Source organism: Carassius carassius, chromosome 17 (genome assembly GCF_963082965.1).
Source record: "Carassius carassius chromosome 17, fCarCar2.1, whole genome shotgun sequence".
Lineage (NCBI taxonomy): Eukaryota > Metazoa > Chordata > Actinopteri > Cypriniformes > Cyprinidae > Carassius > Carassius carassius.
In genome coordinates this window covers 18,844,907-18,867,409 of record NC_081771.1, presented here as the reverse complement: position 1 = coordinate 18,867,409, position 22,503 = coordinate 18,844,907, and the positions used below count along the sequence as shown (strand labels likewise).

General features: G+C 34.6%; 1 protein-coding gene across 1 annotated transcript in view; it reads left to right on the top strand.

Moving 5' to 3' along the window:
* Positions 1-22,503, top strand: part of LOC132161263 (transforming growth factor beta receptor type 3-like) — a 116,887-nt gene that overhangs the window by 5,762 nt on the left and 88,622 nt on the right. Inside the window, exon 2 of the mRNA XM_059571203.1 lies at positions 3,480-3,640. Within this exon, the coding sequence (XP_059427186.1) occupies positions 3,571-3,640 (70 nt within the window). The 5' untranslated portion in view covers positions 3,480-3,570. The remainder of the gene's footprint in view (positions 1-3,479; positions 3,641-22,503) is intronic.

The following is a 22,503-nucleotide window of genomic DNA, read 5'->3' as shown; positions in this document are numbered from 1 at the left end:
CTGGCTCGTACAAACTTAGTGTTTCAGTAGGAAATATGTAAATGCAGGAAAGAACATTGCGTTCATCTATGGGCTCTTTAAAGGACAACGTTTGACATTGGAGGGATTGGTTTAGGAACAGTTTGCCAAGTTGATCTCAACAGGAATGCGTATTCTGTAAATCCTTGATTTTATACAGTACGTAATTTTACACAAGAAAGCTAATGTGATAAACACAGATTCTGCCTGCTTGTGAATGATCTGTATCTTTCATTAAGTCAGTTTCTCATTTTGAACTGAATGTGGATGGTTTTATAGTTTTAAGGCACACTTCGTCCTCCAGAGTGAAGTGCCTCTTTGAGTTCAGAGCGAGGCTGCGTATTAAACCATATGGTGTTCGCCACTCCACCTACACAGTCATAGTGTGGAGTAGCTACTTATTATGTTCAGTCTGGGGCCTGCTGCCTTGAATTTGCTAATGACATTTCCAGACTGTTTCTGAATGTTATTGTACTATATCTTTCTGCAGAGGAATAGAGGTAGAGACACAATCTTTCAGCAGAAGTCATATGAGGTGATCAGTTTATATTTTATAACTGACTGAGTTAAACAGAGTTGCCCATGGTTTTAGTTTAGGGTCCACTATTATTCTTCCACTGGTCCATGTTTGGTCAACATGCTTAGAAAGTTCAGAAATTATACTCGGAGCTATTCGAGAGGGTGATATTCATTACAGTCAAATAATTAATTGAAAAATTAAATGCAGTCTACTGTAAGATAACACCAGTGGGCCTGTTTTATTTTAGCATTTTGTTTTGCCTTAACTAGGCCTGGAGAAGTTTTTCATTAAGAACTTTGATTTATTTTCTTTTTGTTTGGTTTATTATATTCATTTATTTATACGTTTTTTTTTAACTGTTTTTTTAGCACTCTTATTTTGTTTTGTTAAATTATTTTAGTTTTTTTGCTCAATCCAGGCCATCAGGAAAATGTTTTATTTATTATTTTTTAAAGCTCTATTTATTTATTTATTTATTTTTATTTCGTTGTATCCCAACCAGGGGCCTGTTTCATAAAACAAGTTTACCAGATAAGCCAGGCATATTTCAAGTCTGACGTATTTTGGACTAAATCAACAGACAATAAGTCAGACTAACTGAAATAAACTAGTTTTTTTTTGATAAACTTGATTTATGAAACAGGCCCCAGGTATCAGAAAAAATCAAGTACTTAAATATGTTTTGTTTTTATTTTTGTTTTCCTTTGGTTCACCCTTGATAACATCCTCTTAAATCTGAGGATTCCAAAATGCTTCTGCTCTTGGTGTGAGAATAGCAAAAGAGGGGGACACCAAATCAAAAGCAGAGGGCACTGGCTTGGGACCCCTGTGCTGGAAGTGCAGTATTTGTTGAGATTCTCCAAAATGACTTCCCCGCCTCAGCAGCTGCCCGTACGTGAATGGCTCTTTGTTCCGGCAGCTGTTTGCAGAGAGAGAGAGAGAGAGAGAGAGAGAGAGAGAGAGAAAGAGGGAGAGTGCGCTCTCTCCTCACCTTACTGAGAGAAAATTAGAAAAAGGCAGAAAGATAGTAGAAAGAAAGATGCAGAGAGAAAGTTAGAGATAGTTTCAGATGCTGATGAAGTTGTGGCTTTTGTTACTGCTCTCGTGGGACACCCCCATTGAAGCATGTGGTTGTTTTTAACCACTGATAAATGTTCTGATTGACATTTGATGTTTTAATCCACCTGTGCCACTGTGCATCTGTGTGTCAGTTTTACACATATTGATTCTCCACAATACTCTGGGGTAGCGTGTTGTGGGTTAATGGACTGTTCCTCACCTGTTGCTTCATGGGTGGCTACTTGTGCAGAATGTAACTGCTAAACCCATTAGTGATTGCCTGCTTTTGCCTCAGTAAATTAGTGTGACAAACCTGTGATGCTGTTTGGTCAGGATAATAAGAGTGCTTTTAGCCTGCATGTGTACATGTATCTAGGCACACGGTGTGGGAAGGTGCTACTTTCATAATAACTAATCTTTACAAGCTAATGAAAAAAAAAACATCAGAGAGGCAGCAATGTCGAGTTGAGTTTTGCAACAGTCACAAACTGGAGTCTTGCACACTCTGAACACTAAATTCTTAGGAATATGAACATTTTTATGGACTTATAATAATAAACTGTCTGAAAATAATAGAAAATTATAAAGAATAGAAAATAATAATAGAAAATTGCTTTTAAGATCAGTTTTGCTGACGTTTGGACCTACAATCACCCTTATTTACTTAAAAAAACATTGAAAGTGTATTATAGGGTTGAGACGGTGGCCATGGAAAACTTTTCATTTTCACTTTTCAAAAAGTTCACTTTGTCAAAATGGCATTAAACGAACTGAATCGAGTCTGACGTGACATTTCAGAGGCTCTGAGCAGACGTAAATGTTTGAATCTCAGTGTAGAATAGTTTGAAAGGTTTTTATGTAATGACTCAATATCTGTCATGATGCAGATGGTATGTTTATTATTGCATCATTTTCTCAGGTAGTGGACTAAGTGAAACTTAATGTGGATAATGCATGCTGTATTTAAACTCTACTGGTGTGGCGTATGTTGGCTTTAGCCTACCCTCTGGTGAACTTCGATTGGCCGCTTCCACTCTCAAATTCAGTTGTGGTTGTGTTAATTAGCTGCCGTCTGTTAAAGTATTAACAGCAAACTGCAGGTGTCTAACCTGACTTGTTATTTTCACTGCAGCATATCTTTTATTTTGTTGTTTAAATCACTATATTGAAAAGTGGCTGTTCAAAATTGCACCGTTTGATTTAAGTAAAACTAGCGCCACATCACATACACAGAACTGTAAAGGTACGTCAAATCCTACCCGGGTTTACTGCGCATGCGCATATCAATATCGCGTCAATATAATTAAGAAAAAACACATTTTAATCGATGGAATTTTTGGTAGAATACTCGATTACTAAAATATTCGGTAGCTATAGCCCTAGTTCACAGTATTTTCACAGTATTTTTTGATACTGAATTCTTTATGCATTATTTTTTCATTTTCTGGAGATTAGCAAGTTTGAGTTATTATGAAACAAGCGGACAGTATTCAGAGTGTGACCAGGATGTAAGTTAGTTCAAGTTCACTTGTTTATTTCTATTATTTTGATTAAATGTGAGCTGTAATTTTTAAAGGAAGTCTCTTATGCTCACCAAATCAAAAGTTTTTCTTCAGTTATTTAAAATAACTTTTTTCTTTTAAATATTTTCAAATGGCAAACCTGTCTCTTTTGATACTGCAGCTGAGGTTGTTAGATGACCTGTCTCTTTTTCTCTTTATTCCCACCATTCACTCAATGCTTAATTAGTGGGTTGAGATTAACAAGCGCTGCCTCCTCAACCAGAGCCCTGCTGTCTCTTCCCATCTAAGCCCACAGGATGTGACATTAAGACCCTAATACCCCGCTGCTTTGTCACTGACTGACATCTTTCTCTCTCTAGTTCTACAGAGCTAGACGTGACCGTTCAAGAAGACACCCTGCTGCTACTTTTTCTGCCACGTCTGACTTCAGGAAAGCGTTCTGTTCCAGCCATGTGGCTCATGACACACATACGCCCCTCCACCATCCTGTTTTTGACCCTCAGCAGCTTGGCCTCTGCAGGTAAGCACTGTTGTCCTTGTAACCCATCATCTCTCTCCTGGGATTTTGGACTGAGAGGTCAAGAGTGAGTGAATGTAGCATGACGTTGCCTTATGAAGATGAAGGAAAGACTGGGAATTTATGAGGGGTGTTTTAACCAGCCTTTCAAAAGAGCCGCTATGTCATGGCTCATGATGAAGTGAATACCAGTTCTCAAGTACACTTGGGAAATTTTGATGGTTTAAAGTGTGTGTTTTATGTAAAGGGTACATTTCTGATCACCAAGCAGTGCCAAAAGGAATCCATCTGCCTTTGTTTAAACAAATAGGTAGTCTCCAAACTCATGTCATTGGTAAAGCCAAAAGCTGACATATCAAACCACTCAATGAAACAACAGTGTTTGGAACTGTGCATAGGGATGTTATTGTAGCAAGAACAAACCTCAGTACTTAAGTGGGTGATTGAAGTTACCTTCAAATATTTGTGCCATTAAGACCAATTTGTTTTTTCATTATTCACATAGCTAACTATAAACTACATTTGATATAATAGACAGTGTTTGTTTTATGTAGTTTTTTTTGTTTTAGTAATAGTTTCTGTGAGCTTTACTCAAAAATGGCATCTAAATTTTGTTTCCTAAAAAAGTGCAAAATTACACCTTAAAATCAAAACTGAACAAAATCTCCATGTGAAAACTATCCTGGATTGCTTGTGAAGACCTTAGCTCTCGAAATGACATCATAATTCTGTAAGTTCTTTATGCTTTAGCTTTTCATTTTTGTTATGGTTAGGTATGTTTTACAAAGTTATGAAGTCACTTGTGCATTTGTAGGATTTTATATTATTGCAAGTTCTCATTTTAAGCTTATGTTGTGTATATACACTACAGTTCATAAATGTTGGGGTCAGTAGTTTTTTAAAAATGTTTTTGGAAGAAAACTCTTGTGCTCAGCAAGGCTGCATTTATTTATTTAACCATTTAAGATTAATCTTACATATATAGGATGTGGTCTTTGAGTCAGTTACCATCATAATGTGCTTTTTTCATTTCATCTTTCATCTAAAGATTTCCATCAGTAACTTTGATGACGAAATTCACACTAAACAATATTTGACTTGATTTAGTCTGGATTTAGAAAACGAGGCATGTTCTTTGCAGAGACTCTTCGAAGGGCGTGTTCTCGATAAGCTTTGCTCAATGCTCATTGTCTTGACAGAGTGAGGCAGTGTTGCCTGTTTTGTCAGGCAATCACAATTTGCCCCTTGTGTTCGGAATTTCCCCGGTTCCTCCCAGCATGAGTCTTCTAGATCTGGCTGTCAGAGAGCAAAGGCCGGGGGGATTTGCATTAAGAAAGTGCTGACAGCCTCAATCTCTCAGCCTGAAACACCAGTGCCGCACGTCAGCTATGCCTCCTCTAACCCGACTCAGGCAGCTCTATCTTTGTGATTGATCAGGTCTTGTTGGCTCAGTCTCTTCAGAAGAGTGATGATTTGTTCCCCTCTGGCACAACAGCCTGACAGATAGTTGCATGACAAGAATAAAGGGAAAGTAAACAAATGGCACCATAAAAAAAACAGGCAAAATGATGACAGGCATCAAGTCTGGGTTCTCGGGATGGATTATTTCTTATCATTTAATTCATTAAATAAATCACAATTAAAGGGTTAGTTCACCCAAAAATGAAAATTAGGCTGCATTTTACTCACGCCCGAGGCATCCTTCATCTTTCAATTCAATTCAAGATTATTTATATAATGCTTTTTTACAACTTTACAGAAACTTTAAAGAAAATTAAGTTTCTACAATATTCCTATTTCATCTTTCAGATAAATCCAGTCGGATTTATATAAAAAATTGTCTTTTATCTCTCAAGCTCTATCATTGCAGTCAGCGGGTGTTGCATTGCTTCAGTCCAAAAGAAGTTAAATAAAAAGCGTCCTTCCATTAAAAAAAAGTGTCTTACACTGCAAGAGCCTAGCAACCACCCAGAATATCCCAGAAACCAACTAGCAACACTTTAGCAAACATCTAGAACATCTAACGGACCAAATTTACATTTTTAAACAAGAATTTAAGTCAAGCCAGTTTACATTTGTCTTTCAAACTTTTTATCTAGTTATTACAGTTTGTTTTAGTTTTTTTCACCTTCTTACATTTTCAAAACTTTACACACAAACCGAAGAATTGCACACACAAAATGCAAAATGCCTCACATCTCTTGCAAAATCAAGCACTGCATTCAAAATAGCACAAACACATCTCAAAAGCAAACATTTGCAAACACCTTAATACTATAATATTAATTGTGCATTTATTGTGTTACATAGAGAATTGTGTGTTGTGATTTGCAAAAAGTGTTTTATGAAATTGAAAACTGAGTCAAAGGCTGAGAATAAGTGTATGGTTTTGCAGATTTGCTACAGTTAAATGTACATGTAGAATGGTGAAATTTTCATTTAATGTACTGGTACTGTATTGTAATTAGATCATGATTGGTTCAGCTCTCTCCTCTCTCTGTTGTTAGGATGCAGAGATTCTGATTAGGGTGTCATCAGTTTTGCTACCTATTGTGTAACTTGCTGTTAAACTTTTTAAGGAATGTGTCTTTGTTTTGAAAACTGAATCAATGGTTTGTGGGAAAAAGTGTTATATATGACAACTAAAATCAGTTATATATTAACAGTCGAGCAAACTGCAATACGACTTGATTCTTACCTAACTTTGCTATTAGTTTCCGTGATCAGCATCTTCTAATTGATTTCATGTTATTGTTACGGCATATATACATGATTAAAGTGGAGTGAGCGGTCAGAGAATCACCAAATGCAATACAATCAACAAAAAATTACGTGAAGAATCTCAGACATATCCAAGCTAGAGATGCCACCATCAGCAAAGCAAATTAAGGGCACCCACTCATGACCCCCCCCCCCCCCTTCCCAAAAAACATACAAAAATAAACACACCAAGGACACAAATAATCAGTCAGGAACTCATAGCTCAACTGTAAACCATGACAAAACATGCTCAAGTAGGCTATGTAAACTTGCAACAGAACGCATTATATTGTTTTTTAACAATTAATTATTATTAGTCTTTTTTGACAGATCTGCAGCTGTTACCAGGATGGGATGAATATATATATATACAGTACAGACCAAAAGTTTGGAAACATTACTGTTTTTAATGTTTTTGAAAGAAGTTTCTTCTGCTCATCAAGCCTGCATTTATTTGATCAAAAATACAGAAAGAAAATGTAATATTGTGATATATTATTACAATTTAAAATAATTGTTTTTAAATTTATTATACTTTAAATTATCATTTATTTCTGTGATGCAAAGCTGAATTTTTAGGATCATTATCACATGATCCTTTAGAAATCATTCTAATATGATGATTCATTATCAAAGTTGGAAACAGTTCTGCTGCTTAATATTTTTTCAGAACATGTGATACTTTTTTAGGATACTTTGATGAATAAAAAGTAAAAAAAAAAAAAAAGAAGCTATGTTTTTAAAATATAAATATTTATTAATAACAATATACACTACTGGTCAGTAAATTGGGGTCAGTAATTTTTTTTCTTTCTTTTTTTCAGCAAGGATGTGTTAAATTGATAAAAAGTGATAGTAAAGAAAATATATTATTAGAATATATATTATTAGAATTTTCTTTTATTTTGAATAAATGCAGTTCTTTTTAACCTTTTATTCATCAAATATATTAGACAGCAGAACTGTTTCCAACACTCATAATAAATCAGAATATTAGAATGATTTCTAAATGATCATGTGATAGACTGGATGTTACATGTGACACTGGAGTAATGATGCTGAAAATTCAGCTTTGCATCACAGGATAAATAACTTTTTTTAAAGTATATTCAAATTGAAAACTATTATTTTAAGTTGTAATAATATTTCACAATATTACTGTTTTTTTCTGTATTTTTGATCAAATAAATGCAGGCTTGATGAACAGAAGAAACTTCTTTCAAAAACATTACAAATAGTAATGTTTCCAAACTTTTGGTCTGTACTGTATATATATATATATATATATATATATATATATATATATATATATATATTTTTTTTTTTATTATTAATTTGCTTAAATTATGACTATATTATTATGTAATTATTTGTCCCATTTCTTTCAAAATAATTTAGCTTTTTTTGTACTTTACCAAGTTATATGATTATTATTTATTATGTATATATGTATTATTAATATATATATTTATTAATATAATAATAAATGATAAAAGCTCTAAGCTCTGATAATGTATGGAATATATAAACAGACTATCCAAATTTTAATAAAACAATAGGCCTATACCTTTAGAAGCATGGATGTTTCTGTCACTATAAAGGTATGTTTCACTCCAAAAAATTTAAATTCTGTCATAATTTACCCAGGTTTTTCTAAACATGCATAAAGTTCTTTCTTCTATTGAACACAAAACAAGATGCTTTAAAGAATGTGTGTAACTAAGCAGCTGCTGGTCCTCAGTAACTTCCATAGTAGAGAAAAATGGTATCAGAGTCTTACCCACATTCTTCAGAGTATCTTCTTTTATGCTTAACAGAAGAAATACGTTTTTACAGGTTTATAACAACTTGTGGGTGTGTAAACAATGACTACATTTTCATTTTCTGGGCAAGCTTTTCTGCAAACTTCGCGTTCATCATTAGTTACTGGACAGATCCATTGTTAACTTTCCCATTCAGCCCTATATCTGGAGAGCCTTGTGTTCAACAGGCAGATGTGAGCTCTAGAAGTTTTAAACCTTGCAGGTTTACTGCATGCTGTGGTTGTGTGAAAGGGCTTTAACAGTGCACGTTCTGGAGATTCCTTCACTATGGAAACAAAGACGGCAAAATGCAATAACGCAAAAAGGAACTTCTCTAATACTTCTTATGAAATTGATTTCATTATAATTGCGATTAGTATTATAAACAGTGCACAATACCTATTTGTTGATTCAACTATGTGTTGGCATTTGTAAATACGGGATAATAATATTTTACCTTTAAATATGGGACGATTCCATATTTTAAGGGACTGGTGGTAGCCCTAATCTGAATGGTATTAGATTTCTCAGAGGACTTCTAAGTTAGCTGAAAAGCAGTAATTATCTGATTTACGAACAAATGCAAAAACAATTGTTGAACTAGTGAACTGATGAACTGATAGTGAACTGGGCTGCGCTTTGAGGTTTTGACTCAAAAAGAACCAGTTCATAAGAGTCATTTGTTAATTAAGCCGAATACACTGAGACGCTACGTGCGCATTCAACCATCGTGCACACTTTATTGAAAGACGTGTTTTTTGCCATTATTTTGTGTTACTCTGTCATCACCGTGGCTGGAAAGTAGCACATGAAAAACTGCTTACATTTGTATTTTATTCTTTGATAATTCTGGGGTAGTTCCGGTAGATCCACCATCAGTTGATTCTCACATTGGTTTGAAGGAAAGTGTTAATTTCATTCTTTGCCACTTGTAGCAGCTTAAGGAGCTGTAAAATAGCTGTTTCCCCTTTACCAGCTGTACACAAAGCTGAACTGCGCTCACAAATGCTGCTTTATGAGGCATTACAGGCAAGATGAAATAGAAATGAAATCGACCATTTGGACCAATCACCAGAGATTAGTGTCACACAACGGAGGGGTTTGGAAAAATGAATCATTGAGCGAATCGTTTGGGAGACGTTGCTCAAATAATGTAAAAACAAATGTATATTATAAGACAATGAAAGTGATTTTTGACCTTGCGTCCATGTCAGCCTTTTGTTTGCGGACTCCCATAACCAATATATAAACCTTTCATAACCCATAATAGGGGCACTTTAAAGGGATAGTACATACAAAAATTACAATTTCATAAATTACTCAACCTCATGTTGTTCCAAACCCGTTAGACCTTCGTTCATCTTAATTTGTGTTCCGAAGATAAAAAAAGGAATTATGGGTTTTGAAAAACATGAGGGTGTGTAATTAATGACAATTTTCATTTTTGGGTAAACTAACCCTTTAACATAGTTATAACAAGTGACCGCACATGAGCCTTCATTAGGGTTTGATATGGTTATATACGGTTTTAAGAGCTGCTTTTTGAATAATGTTTATTAAAAAGTAGTAACACCGTAACACTAACAGAAAGTGAGATTGGGCTGCTCACAGTGGAATGGTTTATGTTAGTGATGGTGAAGCAGGAGGACAATGGCCACTGTATCAGTACGTCCCTTGAGTTTAGTGTAGTTTGGCCTGAAAACAATCCCACCTACCTCTTCCTTTAGCGCTCTTGAGCAAGCATTGTTGCTTTGCACTATATATTTGTTCTTTCTCAGACATTTTGGCACATTTACCTCGAGGGCATTTATTGAGGCTCTTACTTTAAAGTTTATTTTGTAGTATTGTTGACGAAGCTGTCCCAAACCCTTGTCTACGGTGATGTTGATTTTGATAAATCGGAGTCTAAACAAACTTCATGAGTGCCAGGTCTTGGCATGCTCAATATTTGTCTTGAACTCAATCTTTTTCCTTTTGTTTTAGAGCATAGCAGCCTGCCTCAGAGACTTCCTGAAGTCTCTTGTTTTCTAAAAACTAGGACATTATCTAATCTGCAGCATCAAAGTGTCTGCAGCCCTGAGCCCTTTCCACATGGACTTCAGATCACTGCCAGTCACAACCTGTGTTCAGCTCTAGTCATCTGATTATAAAGATGACAGAGGTGTGATATATGAACATCTCCATGTCTTTTGAGACCTTGTCACCAAAACGTCTCTTCTTCAATGCTGTGTGTCCTGTGACAGTGGAGAAATGTGTAATCTATATTACAAAACAGGAAGAAGATATGTCTCAGTGCATCCCAGGATGGTTCTAACTCATGTGACAAGACTTATGCAGCAAGCTAAGACCAGAAATAGTTTTTCACAGAGTATAATTTTTATTTGTAATTCATGTTTACAGGTCAATGAGACTTGTAATTGCTTTATAATAGGTCATAATGAGCTAACGAAGAACCAAGATGTGAAAAAAACTTTCCTTCATCTCAATTCTTCCTGTGCAAACATTAACATTTGCACTTTTATCTACATGGCTTTTAATCTATGGAATTACATTTGTTTCAATAATTATGAACGTAACTTTTTCAGAAACTATCAAAAATATGCCATTACAAAAGAAGAAAAACACAATTAAAATGAAAAAAAAATTAACTCAGTCACACAAATTTAACAGGCTTTTCAAATATGCTTCATTCTTTGTTAAAGTTTTTGAAAGATTCGTTTTCGGTAATCATGGATTCTGAATTCATTGCCACAGATTTCGCTTATGTTTCGCAGTTTTTCGTTTGGTGTTTTGATACAAACCTCTTGTGGGGACGGGGTTAACAGTGATCTACTCTGATTGGATAGTGAGCTTTTGATGGACTACTCAGTGCATCTAAAGTATAAGTATGTTTATTTTACACATTTATTTTTTAATCCATTGTGGCACAGCTTTTTAAAGTCAAAAGTACACTCTTAACATCGGTCAGTCAAACATTATATAATGATATTAGGAAAATCAATTATTATTTAACGATAGAACTTTAGCAATTAGAATTAAAACTTGGTAACCATATATGAATGCGTAGACATTTTAACTGAATTTAGGACAAGTGGTGGTGGTTTTTTGGTCATTCATTGTAAAAAAAAAAAAAAAAGAAAAAAAAGGGAAAAAGAATAACAATAATATTGATCAGATAACAATAATAATAATACGAATTCTGCTAATATGAACATTATGTAAAGCACTTAGGATAACTGAATAAACATTAATATTAATCAGGTTGTGTGCATTTGAAAATAGCCGGAACCGTGAGCAATTTCTACGTTTTGGTTCCGAAAACGGTTCTGGTGCAACACGTGACCAAGCGCTGTGAGCAACCTTCCGCCAGTGTTCTGACGATTCTGCGTTTGCTGTAAAGGATGTCACAAAGAAAATAACAGAAATGCCGCTCTGCCTCTTTAATTACTGCACATTGATTCCAATGACGCGCATTCCATAGATACGCGCACTCGCACCTTGATAACTGTGCACGTCATTTTGTCTGACTGTATATGTACCGGCACTGCGCAGCACCTGCACCACTAAAATACATTATATTTGTCCCACATTGTCATTAATATACATACTTGACAACTTGGACCACTAAATAAATAGACTGGTAAATTTTCAATTTATTTATTTCATTAATTTAGGGAAATGAACAAGTGTCTTAGCCCTAAAGGGACTATTTTGCCAACCAGCTTATTCCTTGCTGAAAAGCAAAATGTTATTGATAGTGTAAAAAACATCAACTTTGAAGCATATGCTGATTGATGGACTAGCATTACTCAACATTACTCACTACCTTCCAGCAACACTACATTCAAAGAAGGTAAAATAGTAAAAAAACATAATAATAGTTCATTTTAATGGAACCGAAAAATTCTTAACAATACCCAACCCTACTTAAACAGATCCGTATACTGTAATATATGTTGCATTTTGACATTTTCAACCTTTGAATTAAGTTGACAGTAAGTAATAAACGTTATTGAGCATTGAGTAGTTGAGTATTGTGCATTTTTCCTTACCACTATTTTTTAATAGTTGTTTAATGATTTTAATGGAACCGGAATCAGAACCGGAAAATTTCTAATAATTCCTAACCCTATAAACCACTAATATGAACACAAAATTTTTATTAAAGTTTTACACAAGTTATGTGACTTTTATATAACTTTTTTATTGTGTATGTTGTTATTTTGTTATAATTTTTTCTTTACAGCCTGGTCCCCATCCAATTTAATTGTATGGAATAGAGCAGCTTGAACATTTACTTAAATATATCTGTTAGTCTCCCATCAAAGAAAAAGTATGCATATTTAAAATGTTGAATACCTGATGCTTGAATTTTCTTTTTCTGGATGAGCTTTCTTTTTTAAAAAGTGTTTTTAAATTAGCTGTTCTTCATTTTCTCTATTTCTCATTCTCTCTTTTCATCCCTTCGTTTGTCAGACATTCCCTTCTAAGCACTTTTTGTACGTCTGAGTTGCCTTTTTTTGGTGTCTCATTTTGCCAGGCTGCTGTAGATTCCTAGTAATAGCCTGTTATTATGGGATGGCAGGGCTGTTGGAAGCCCTCAGGTTTCACTGGTATGGTGGAGAATGGAGCAGAAATCCTTCCAGAAATTAATTTGCAGCACTTGCCAAAAACAGCTCTTGCAGGATGCTGGTTACGCCGAGGGCCAAGCGTGTGGCCTGTGGGGCGGCTGCAGGAACACGCGTCTGCTCATGTAACTGTGCGAAATGCCTCGATTTCCTCTCAGCGCTCCATCATTTTTATCCTCCCACAGCTCACAGGGATGAGTGACAGTTTGTCTTGCCTGTAGGCCCCATGCAGATCATTCTTCTTTCCTTCCATCCTGTCATGTGACAAAGACATGAATAGAATCAGTGCTGAAAGGTGAGTTTACAGAAATATACCCGCAGTTATATTCAGCTCCATGAAAAGCTTTAAATGGATCAGTCCTTCATCCTCATTTAAAAGCAATAAAGGCTTGTGCTTGGGAGACCAATGACCCTAAACTCTAAATAAACTACATCAAAGCATGGCTCTACAATAGTCATGGCCCAAGGCCAGTGGTAAAAAAATATAGGTAGTTGACAGAAGTGTCAGTTGCCCTGTCAGATGTGTTTTCACTAAGTTCAGTGATAATGTACGTGTTTTTATGTCTTAAACATATGTTTTCTAGGATGTTTTGATCAATATTTACAATTTTTAACAACCCAATTGTGAATTTAAATTTTAGGGGGAAAATAATTTAAAGTTCTAATTTTTCTGTATAATTGTGTATGCACAGTGTATGTGTACAAATATATATATATATATATGTATATGTATATATATATATGTATATGTATATGTATATACAGTACAGACCAAAAGTTTGGACACACCTTCTCATTCAAAGAGTTTGCTTTATTTTCATGACTATGAAAATTGTAGAGTCACACTGAAGGCATCAAGGGCTATTTGACCAAGAAGGAGAGTGATGGGGTGCTGCGCCAGATGACCTGGCCTCCACAGTCACCGGACCTGAACCCAATCGAGATGGTTTAGGGGTGAGCTGGACCGCAGACAGAAGGCAAAAGGGCCATCAAGTGCTAAGCATCTCATATATATATATATATATATATATATATATATATATATATATATATATATATTGTGTGTGTAGTAGTCTTTATAGTTGTTTAATTTCAGAATAATTAGAGTTAAACTGTGTCAGAACAAATTAATCTTGATAATATCAGATTACTTTGATAGAAGGGAAGGTTATGTAATGGATAACAATTAACCAAAAATTATTTAGCTGTTAAATTTAAGTACACAGTTAGATAATACCAATTTAGGTCAGCCAATTACCAAGCAATGCTTAATTTTATTCAGTCTGTGGGGTAAAAATGTTTGCATTAGCAATTAAAGAAAAACATTTAAGCAAAACATGGTCAGGTCAAAGTGTCCCAACATTTCTGTTCCCAACATTTTTATAAATTTTACTGGTAGTCCACTGTATGAAGAATTTTTGGGTATAATCACAGTTAATTTACAAAAGTATTCTGCACCCATTAGTAAACAAATCGAAAAAATTATGTCTGGTGTCTGAATAATTTTTGGTTTGACTGATTGTGTATACACACACACACACACACACACGCGCACACACACACACACACACACACAAAATATTGGCAGTTTAAAAAAAAAAACAAAAATCTTAAAATAAAATAAAATCTTATTATTGAGCCCTTCTGAGTAAAAGACTTGTTTGTTTAGTCTCTTGCTCTGAGAAACGACACCAAACAACATTTTATTTTCAATATCTCATTTAAAATTACTCGTCTGCTTTCCCTCTCGTATGAACTAGGCACAGAATCAGACAGACTATAATAGTGCCTCTCCAAATGTTTGAGGAAAAATGATCTATGTGCTGTTTTATGGTTTGTGTGACTGACTACGTCTAAATGTGCGTACGTCTGTGTGTGTGTATTTGAGGGCTGCCAAATTGTATTGCACAACCTCTGCAATCTGAGCCGCGGTGCTGTGGAGGCAGAGCGATCCAAACCACCACACTCCACGCGCTTCTCCAAACTGGAAGGAGGGAGAGCGAGAGAGAGAGAGAGCGATCTCCTTTCTAAACCATATGTTGCTGTGTGATTTAAGTGTTAGTAACCAGACTCCTTCCCTGCTCTTGTGTTGGCACGAGGGAGAGGTGTAGGGATGTTTACATAGCAACAGCAACCCGCCACTGGCTTAATTACAGGTTACTGCATTCTACACCGCGGCTCGCAATCTCTCCGAGTCAGTCTGATACTCTCTCTCTATCTCTTTCCCCTCCACCACAACCGTTATGCCAGTAAGTGAGTGTGTGGACGACCTCAGCCAGGAACCTAATGGAGAACAGCTGGGGTGACCCTGCATTTTCCATTGTGTTTCATATTGCAGGAAAAAAAGATAACGAAAAACACAGGCCACAAGATTTTGAGAGGTCTAGGGAGTGTGCCGTGAATTCATTGAAAAAGACGTGAAGAATCATAGCTACGGTTAACTCCTTTTATACCGGCTGTGTGAAGAAAAAGTAGCTAAAACTGCCTGAAGAAATCTGAAATACCTTTATACAATTTATATAAAAGAATTACTCCTACTACAAGACATGGAAAAACATCTACAGTCCCATTTACATGCCATTTCTTTGAATATTTGTATTTTGATGCAACTCTGTGTTGCATAAATAAAAAAATATAAAAAAAAAGCAAGCAAGCCTTTTTTCAGTTTTTTTTTCACCTCTTGAGATATCAAGTGACATTTCTTGTGATTTCACCATAAGAAGATTTTTTGGGATCTTGACTTAAAAGTATTTTTTTGTTCTTAGTCTAAGTTACCATTTGTGACACTTGATAAGCAGTTGTTTTCTTTTAAATAAAATGTATTGTGAAAAGGCAGTGGTGTAATGTAACACAAAATAATAGTTTGTTACAGTACTTAAGTATTTTTTTTTTGGGAGTATCTGCACTTGAGATTTTATATTTCTGCCAACTTTTACTCCACTACATTTCCTAATTAAAATGTATACTTATACTCCGATACATTTGCCCAAAGCATGTTCGTTACTTACTACAAAATAAAGTCATAAGAAACAGACTGCAGGAATGCAGATTTGACAAATCAGTGGTCTGGCATCTGCTGAAAAACAAGTGCTCGCACAACTGCGGTCGATTTAATTTTCCTCTTAAGTTCAGGCTGGGGTGTGCTGTGTGATAATGTATATAATGTATATAATGTAATGACATAATGTGTGCATATAATGTCAGATGTGCGATCTGACATTATGAAGCAGGCTATATTACCAAATCAAACACAGAGTGCATGCACAGGATTTAATAGTCTTTTAAAGTACAAAATTTAAGGCATTCTAAATTGTAGATGGCAAAAATGCTTTGGTATGCTTTTTATATTTATATAATTTAATATAGCTTATTTTTAAACTATATGACATAATGAGTGCCGTTTTCATCCAGAAATCAGCATAACAAATTGAATAATCATTTTATACAAGTTTAATAAAGTTAGCATTTAATGACTTACATTTTAGACACAATATTCCCTGTTTTGCTCAATTTTGCCAAAGAAAATGGTTCCAAACAAAGATCAAAGCACTGTTTTGCATCTCTGAGCAGTCAATGGTGTTTACTTATAGAATGAAACAGCTATTTGAATGAATCGGATGAATAAATGATTCAGTGATTCACTCATTAACACAGTCAAATGCTTTTGTTCCTGAATGAATCAGCTTTTTGAATGGATCAGTTGAATCTCAATGACTCACTCAGCCACTGGTGTTGGTTTTAATTTCACATTTCTTCTTTTTTTTTCATGTTTGAATTCATTTCAAATATCAGTGTTCCAACATTTTATGTTAAAACAAAATATTATTTACACATCTGTAACTGCAGGTTAAATGCAACCATGTCCTCTCTGAGCTACATTAAACTGTGTAAATACATCTAAATATCACTTCAGTTGCAGATTCCAGAAATGTTTTCTTATGTTGGAATAAAAGACACTAAGTACAGATGAAGTGCTTCTTATTCTTACCCAAAGATACAAAATGGAAGGAGTTAAAACTGAACACAATCTTGCTTCACAAGCTGTGAATAAACATTATATATACATATATGCATTTATTTGCTCCTGTTCCATTTTGCATTTACATGTACTTTTACTTTCAATACTTAAGTATGTTTAATATAAAAAATACCTTTCATACTGAAGTACAACATATCACATACTTTAAGACTTTTACACAAGTAATATTTTGAACGGTGACTTCAACTTCTATAAGTCATTTTCTGGTAAGATATCTGTACTTTTTCTTGAGTATGGCTTTCAGGAACTTTATCCACCACTGTGAAAAGGCATGTACATGTAAGGTCAATTTTTTTTGACTCAGAGAGGCCCCCCATTGACCATAACAATATTTGCCCAACATGGCAGTTCCAGTTATTAATGATTTACTGGATGAAGATTAATGATAATGATTTTTAAGAATATTTTGCTCATAATATAAAAAATTGCCATCTTCTTACATTATATACAGGTTTTTAATAAAATATAATTTTATATTGTAGAATTGTGAATAGAAATGGTCAAACTGCTGTATTGATAGAAAACATATCATCTGTCTTATTGTTTAAAAATTGAGTCTGAAAGTATTATGTAGAATTATGAGCATCACCGTATTACTGTATTGTGGAGGAATGCGTGATTCATTAGCATAATGAAGTTTATTATGGCCACAATTTTGCATGCAAACTTTGCCTCAGGCAACAGACGTTTCTTTGCAGATTTTTCCGTTCCATCCCATCCAACTGACAGTCCTGTTTACTGAGCTTGATTCTCTCTGCACGTCAGAATAGGTGATGAGGAGTCTCTCAATCAGACATTGGAGGGTTCTGAGATATTTATGGTGCTGTGGCTTGCTTTTCCTGGCCATCTCCTTTACATTCTCCTGACCTTTCTTACCTTTAAGATATGTTTCTGAAAGACCTCAAAGATTGAATGTTTTTTTTTTTTTTGGAAAATATAATCAGAATTCCAGGAGTTGTCGATCTAAGCAGTAAATACTTGATAAATAGAGCATTTTAGGGTTAGAGATTTGAACAAACCCTAATCCTGAGTGTTTACCTTCAGTGCAGGACACCTCAAATCATGTGGCATGTTGAGGAGAGGGGTCTTGTTTAATAATTTTTGCCTGGTGAACAATAAAGCGGATTAAAAGTTTCTTTATGTAGTGACTCATAGTGACTTTACAACCTAGGTTTATTGGAAAGACCAAACATTTCTGCAAAACAATTTTACACTTGTACATTTTGCAACAGTCTTTGACTAAAATGTCCAGTGAGTGGCACTAAAAGCAGATTCAGTTTTATTTGACAGAATCTGTCAACATTTATTACATTTGTTGTTGTACTTATTGCAGCAGGTCGGAAATTCATTATTAAAAATAATGTACCACCTACAGTAAAACCTAAACCCTAAACCCTAAACATAATCAACAGTGTTAGCAAAAGCAAACACGAGAAATAAATGCATTTATTGAAGCAACTGTGCGTGATTATTTTATAGTGATAAATGTTTCACTAGACTCATACTTGAGTGCTTTGCATTATAAGTGCAGTGCTGTACCAGGTGAGCTACAGAGCAAGTTTACTTTCAGAAAATTGACCACTATTAACTTGCACTGTTTATGTTTTTTAAAGAAGTATTTTCTGCTCAATAAGCTTGCATTTATTTGATCCAATGTACAGCAAAACCAGTAAAATTGGTCAATGTTTTTACTATTTAAAATAACTGCTTTCTATTTGAAAATATTTTAATGTAATTTCATTCTTTGATTTCAAAGCTGAATTTTTAGCATCATTACTCGTCACATTAGTCTTTACAGATTATTCAAATATTCTGATTTGCTGCTCAAAAAGCATTTATTATTATTATTATGTTGAAAGCTGAGTATATTTTTTTCATGTTTCTTTGATAAACAAAAAGTTCATAAGAACAGCATTTATCTGAAATAGAAATTTTTAGTAACATTATAAATGTCGATAACATCACTTTTGATCAATTTAAAGTTTCCTTGCTAAATATAAGTATTAATTTATATAACCCCCCCCCCCCCCCCCCCAAAAAAAAAAAAAAAAACTTACTCCAAGCTTTTGAATGGTATAGTGTATAATGCTACAAAAGCTTTTTGATCTTTGGATCTTTATATTCATCAAAGAATCCTGAAAAAAAGTAATTGACTGTTTTAAATATCTATTATAATGATAAATTGTTATTTGAGCAGCAAATCGCATATTAGAATGATTTCTGAAGGATCATGTGACACTGAAGACTGGGTTAATGAAGATGAAAATTTAGCTTTGATCACAGGAATAAATTACATTTTAAAATATATTCATATAGAAAGCATTTATTTTAAATATAATTTATAATTTATATGCAGGCTTGATGAGCAAAAGAGAATTCTTAAAAAAAACATTAAAAAAATTTTACCGTTTAAATTTTTTTTTTACTTTTGGTAGTGTATATTAACATCCTAGTAACCACATATAAATAATATTGCTTTTTGCTATTTTTGTTGTGCCTTCAAATGATATGCAACGAATGTGTCCAGTTTACAGGATTTTGCAGTGTCCCAAAGTCGCAGATGCAATGATAGATAATGATCAGTCCTCAGGGGTGTCCTGACTACCAAAGCCAGCTATGTAATTATGAAAATTCAGCAATGAAATAAGCACAATGGAAGGGCCACCCTTTTTCTCAATGTTGTTTGTTGACATGTAGTCAAGAAAGAACTTTTGTTGCTATGTGTGTGGGTTTGTCTGAGAATAAGTTTCAGTATAACTACAGCTAAGGAAGATGTGTCAAGTGAGCACAAAATCACAAAATAAGACAAGTTTTTTAACGCTTGTTAAATGTGCTTTATTTCATGCAAAATTTATTTTTCACTGCTTTTCTTCATGCAAAGTTTACAGACCCAACTAATCGATAATACAAATTGGTGCAGCCCGACTGATGAGGATGTCATTCTGATTCTAGCCATCAGAACTCCACTCTTTATCCAACCTTTTGTATCTCCTCCCATCTGTTATGTGCAAGCAAGAAGGAGGCCTGACTTCTGACTTGTCTTTAATTGACTGCCTGCTCTTTGACCTTAAAAGGGATGATGGTATGCCCTCTGAGTGTTTTACTGCTTTTGAAACACCGATTCTCATGCTCATGCCCTCAACGTGCCTTTCCTCTCACACTCACCCTTGACCTTTATTTCCTGTGTGCCCACTCTGACAGGCCTGTCATGGGTGTCATCAATCACTGAGATAGCTGGGCCAATGAAGTGAATATAACGAATTACACTTTTATTTTATTATGGTTTCTGTTCTACTGTAACATTGTTTATCGGTGACAGTAACACTGCTAATAGGTGAAGATCTGCAGAATATTTATATATGAGTGTGAATGTTGGATATAGCTGCATTTCCACGAGAGGTATGATATTTCGTTGTATGCTACATGCAGTGACAATAAAGGTATTCAGTTCAATTCAGTTCAATATTATTAACATTTAATTTTATTTCATTTCATTTAAGTGCCACAAAATGTCTGAAATTGCAATTTATTTTGTTTATAATTTTCCACCATTTACAATGCCGTTCAAAGTTTGAGATCAGTAAGATTTTTTTATGTTTTTATTTTTATGGACTCTCATTATGGTTATCAAGGCTGTATTTATTCAATCAAATAAACAAAAAATAAATACAAGTAATATTGTGAAATATTACTGTAATTTCTAATACTGGTTTCCAGTGTTGGGAGTAATGGCGTTTAAGTATAACAGCGTTATTAACGGAGTTTAACTTTCAGTAACCGAGTAATCTAATTAATTACTTTTCCCATCGTTGTAACGCCGTTGTCTTTACTGAGAATATAAAGTTTTGCGTTACTACAATTTGGTAGAATAAAGCGCGAGGTGTCATCGATTATAAATCAACATATTAGAATGATTTCTGAAGGATCATGTGACACTGAAGACTGGAGTAATGATGCTGAAAATTCAACTTTGCTTCACAGTAGGTGGAGGGAGTGCATGTACAGTGCTCTCTCCACCTTCAATACCACGACTTAGGTGCCCTTGAGCAAAGCACCGAGCCCCCAACTGCTCCCCGGGCGCTGCAGCATAAATGGCTGCCCACTGCTCCGGGTGTATGTTCACTGCTGTGTGTGTGTTCACTGCTGTATGTGTGCACCTTGGATGGGTCACCATACTTGGCCGTATGTCATGTCACTTTCACTTTCATATGTATGTATATACAGTACAGACCAAAAGTTTGGAAACATTACTATTTGTAATGTTTTTGAAAGAAGTTTCTTCTGCTCATCAAGCCTGCATTTATTTGATCAAAAATACAGAAAAAACTGTAATATTGTGAAATATTATTACAACTTAAAATAATAGTTTTCTATTTGAATATACTTAAAAAAATAATTTATTCCTGTGATGCAAAGCTGAATTTTCAGCATCATTACTCCAGCCTTCAGTGTCACATGTAACATCCAGTCTATCACATGATCATTTAGAAATCATTCTAATATTCTGATTTATTATGAGTGTTATTATCAGTTCTGCTGTCTAATATATTTGATGAATAATATATATTCTAATAATATATTTTCTTTACTATCACTTTTTATCAATTTAACACATCCTTGCTGAATAAAAGTATTGATTTTATAAAAAAAAAGAAAGAAAATAAAATGACTGACCCCAAATTACTGACCAGTAGTGAATATTGTTATTACAAAATATTTATATTTTAAAAACATAGCTTCTTTTTTTTTTTTTACTTTTTATTCATCAAAGTATCCTAAAAAAAGTATCACATGTTCTGAAAAAATATTAAGCAGCAGAACTGTTTCCAACTTTGATAATGAATCATCATATTAGAATGATTTCTAAAGGATCATGTGATAATGATCCTAAAAATTCAGCTTTGCATCACAGAAATAAATGATAATTTAAAGTATAATAAATTTAAAAACAATTATTTTGAATTGTAATAATATATCACAATATTAAACTTTTTTCTGTATTTTTGATCAAATAAATGCAGGCTTGATGAGCAGAAGAAACTTCTTTCAAAAACATTAAAAATAGTAATGTTTCCAAACTTTTGGTCTGTACTGTATATGTATATATTAGGGGTGTAACGGTACGTGTATTCGTACCGGACCGTTTCGGTACAGGGCTTTCGGTACGGTGCACGTGTGCACCGAATGACCGAATGCAATATTTTGTGTGCGGAACATAGGTACATTTTCGTGTTTCCAAACGAACATATTAAGTGGCGGAAGTCTCTGCGTTCAGCGCAAATCCCGCCCTGCAGCTGATTCTAAAGCCGGTGACACACTGGCTGCGTGGCGTGAGCGTGGCGTTTCTGCTGCGTTTCTGCTGCGTGTCAGTTGCGTGATGGCTGCTTTGCGTTTTCTGTGTCTTTACACACCAGAATCGTGCCTGACGCGGCGATGGCGCACTGCTGCTGTAGGTGACATAGAGGGAGGCCGCCGACAGACCAGGATCTTGTCTTCACGACTACAATATCTATACTTCATGTTGAGCATAAATATAAAGCCTACTGATAAAGGACACCGTCAACAGTATTGACGGCAAAATAGACTATGTTTGACAGGTGCAATATGCCAGTGTGCAGTGTTTGGAATAACGGCGTT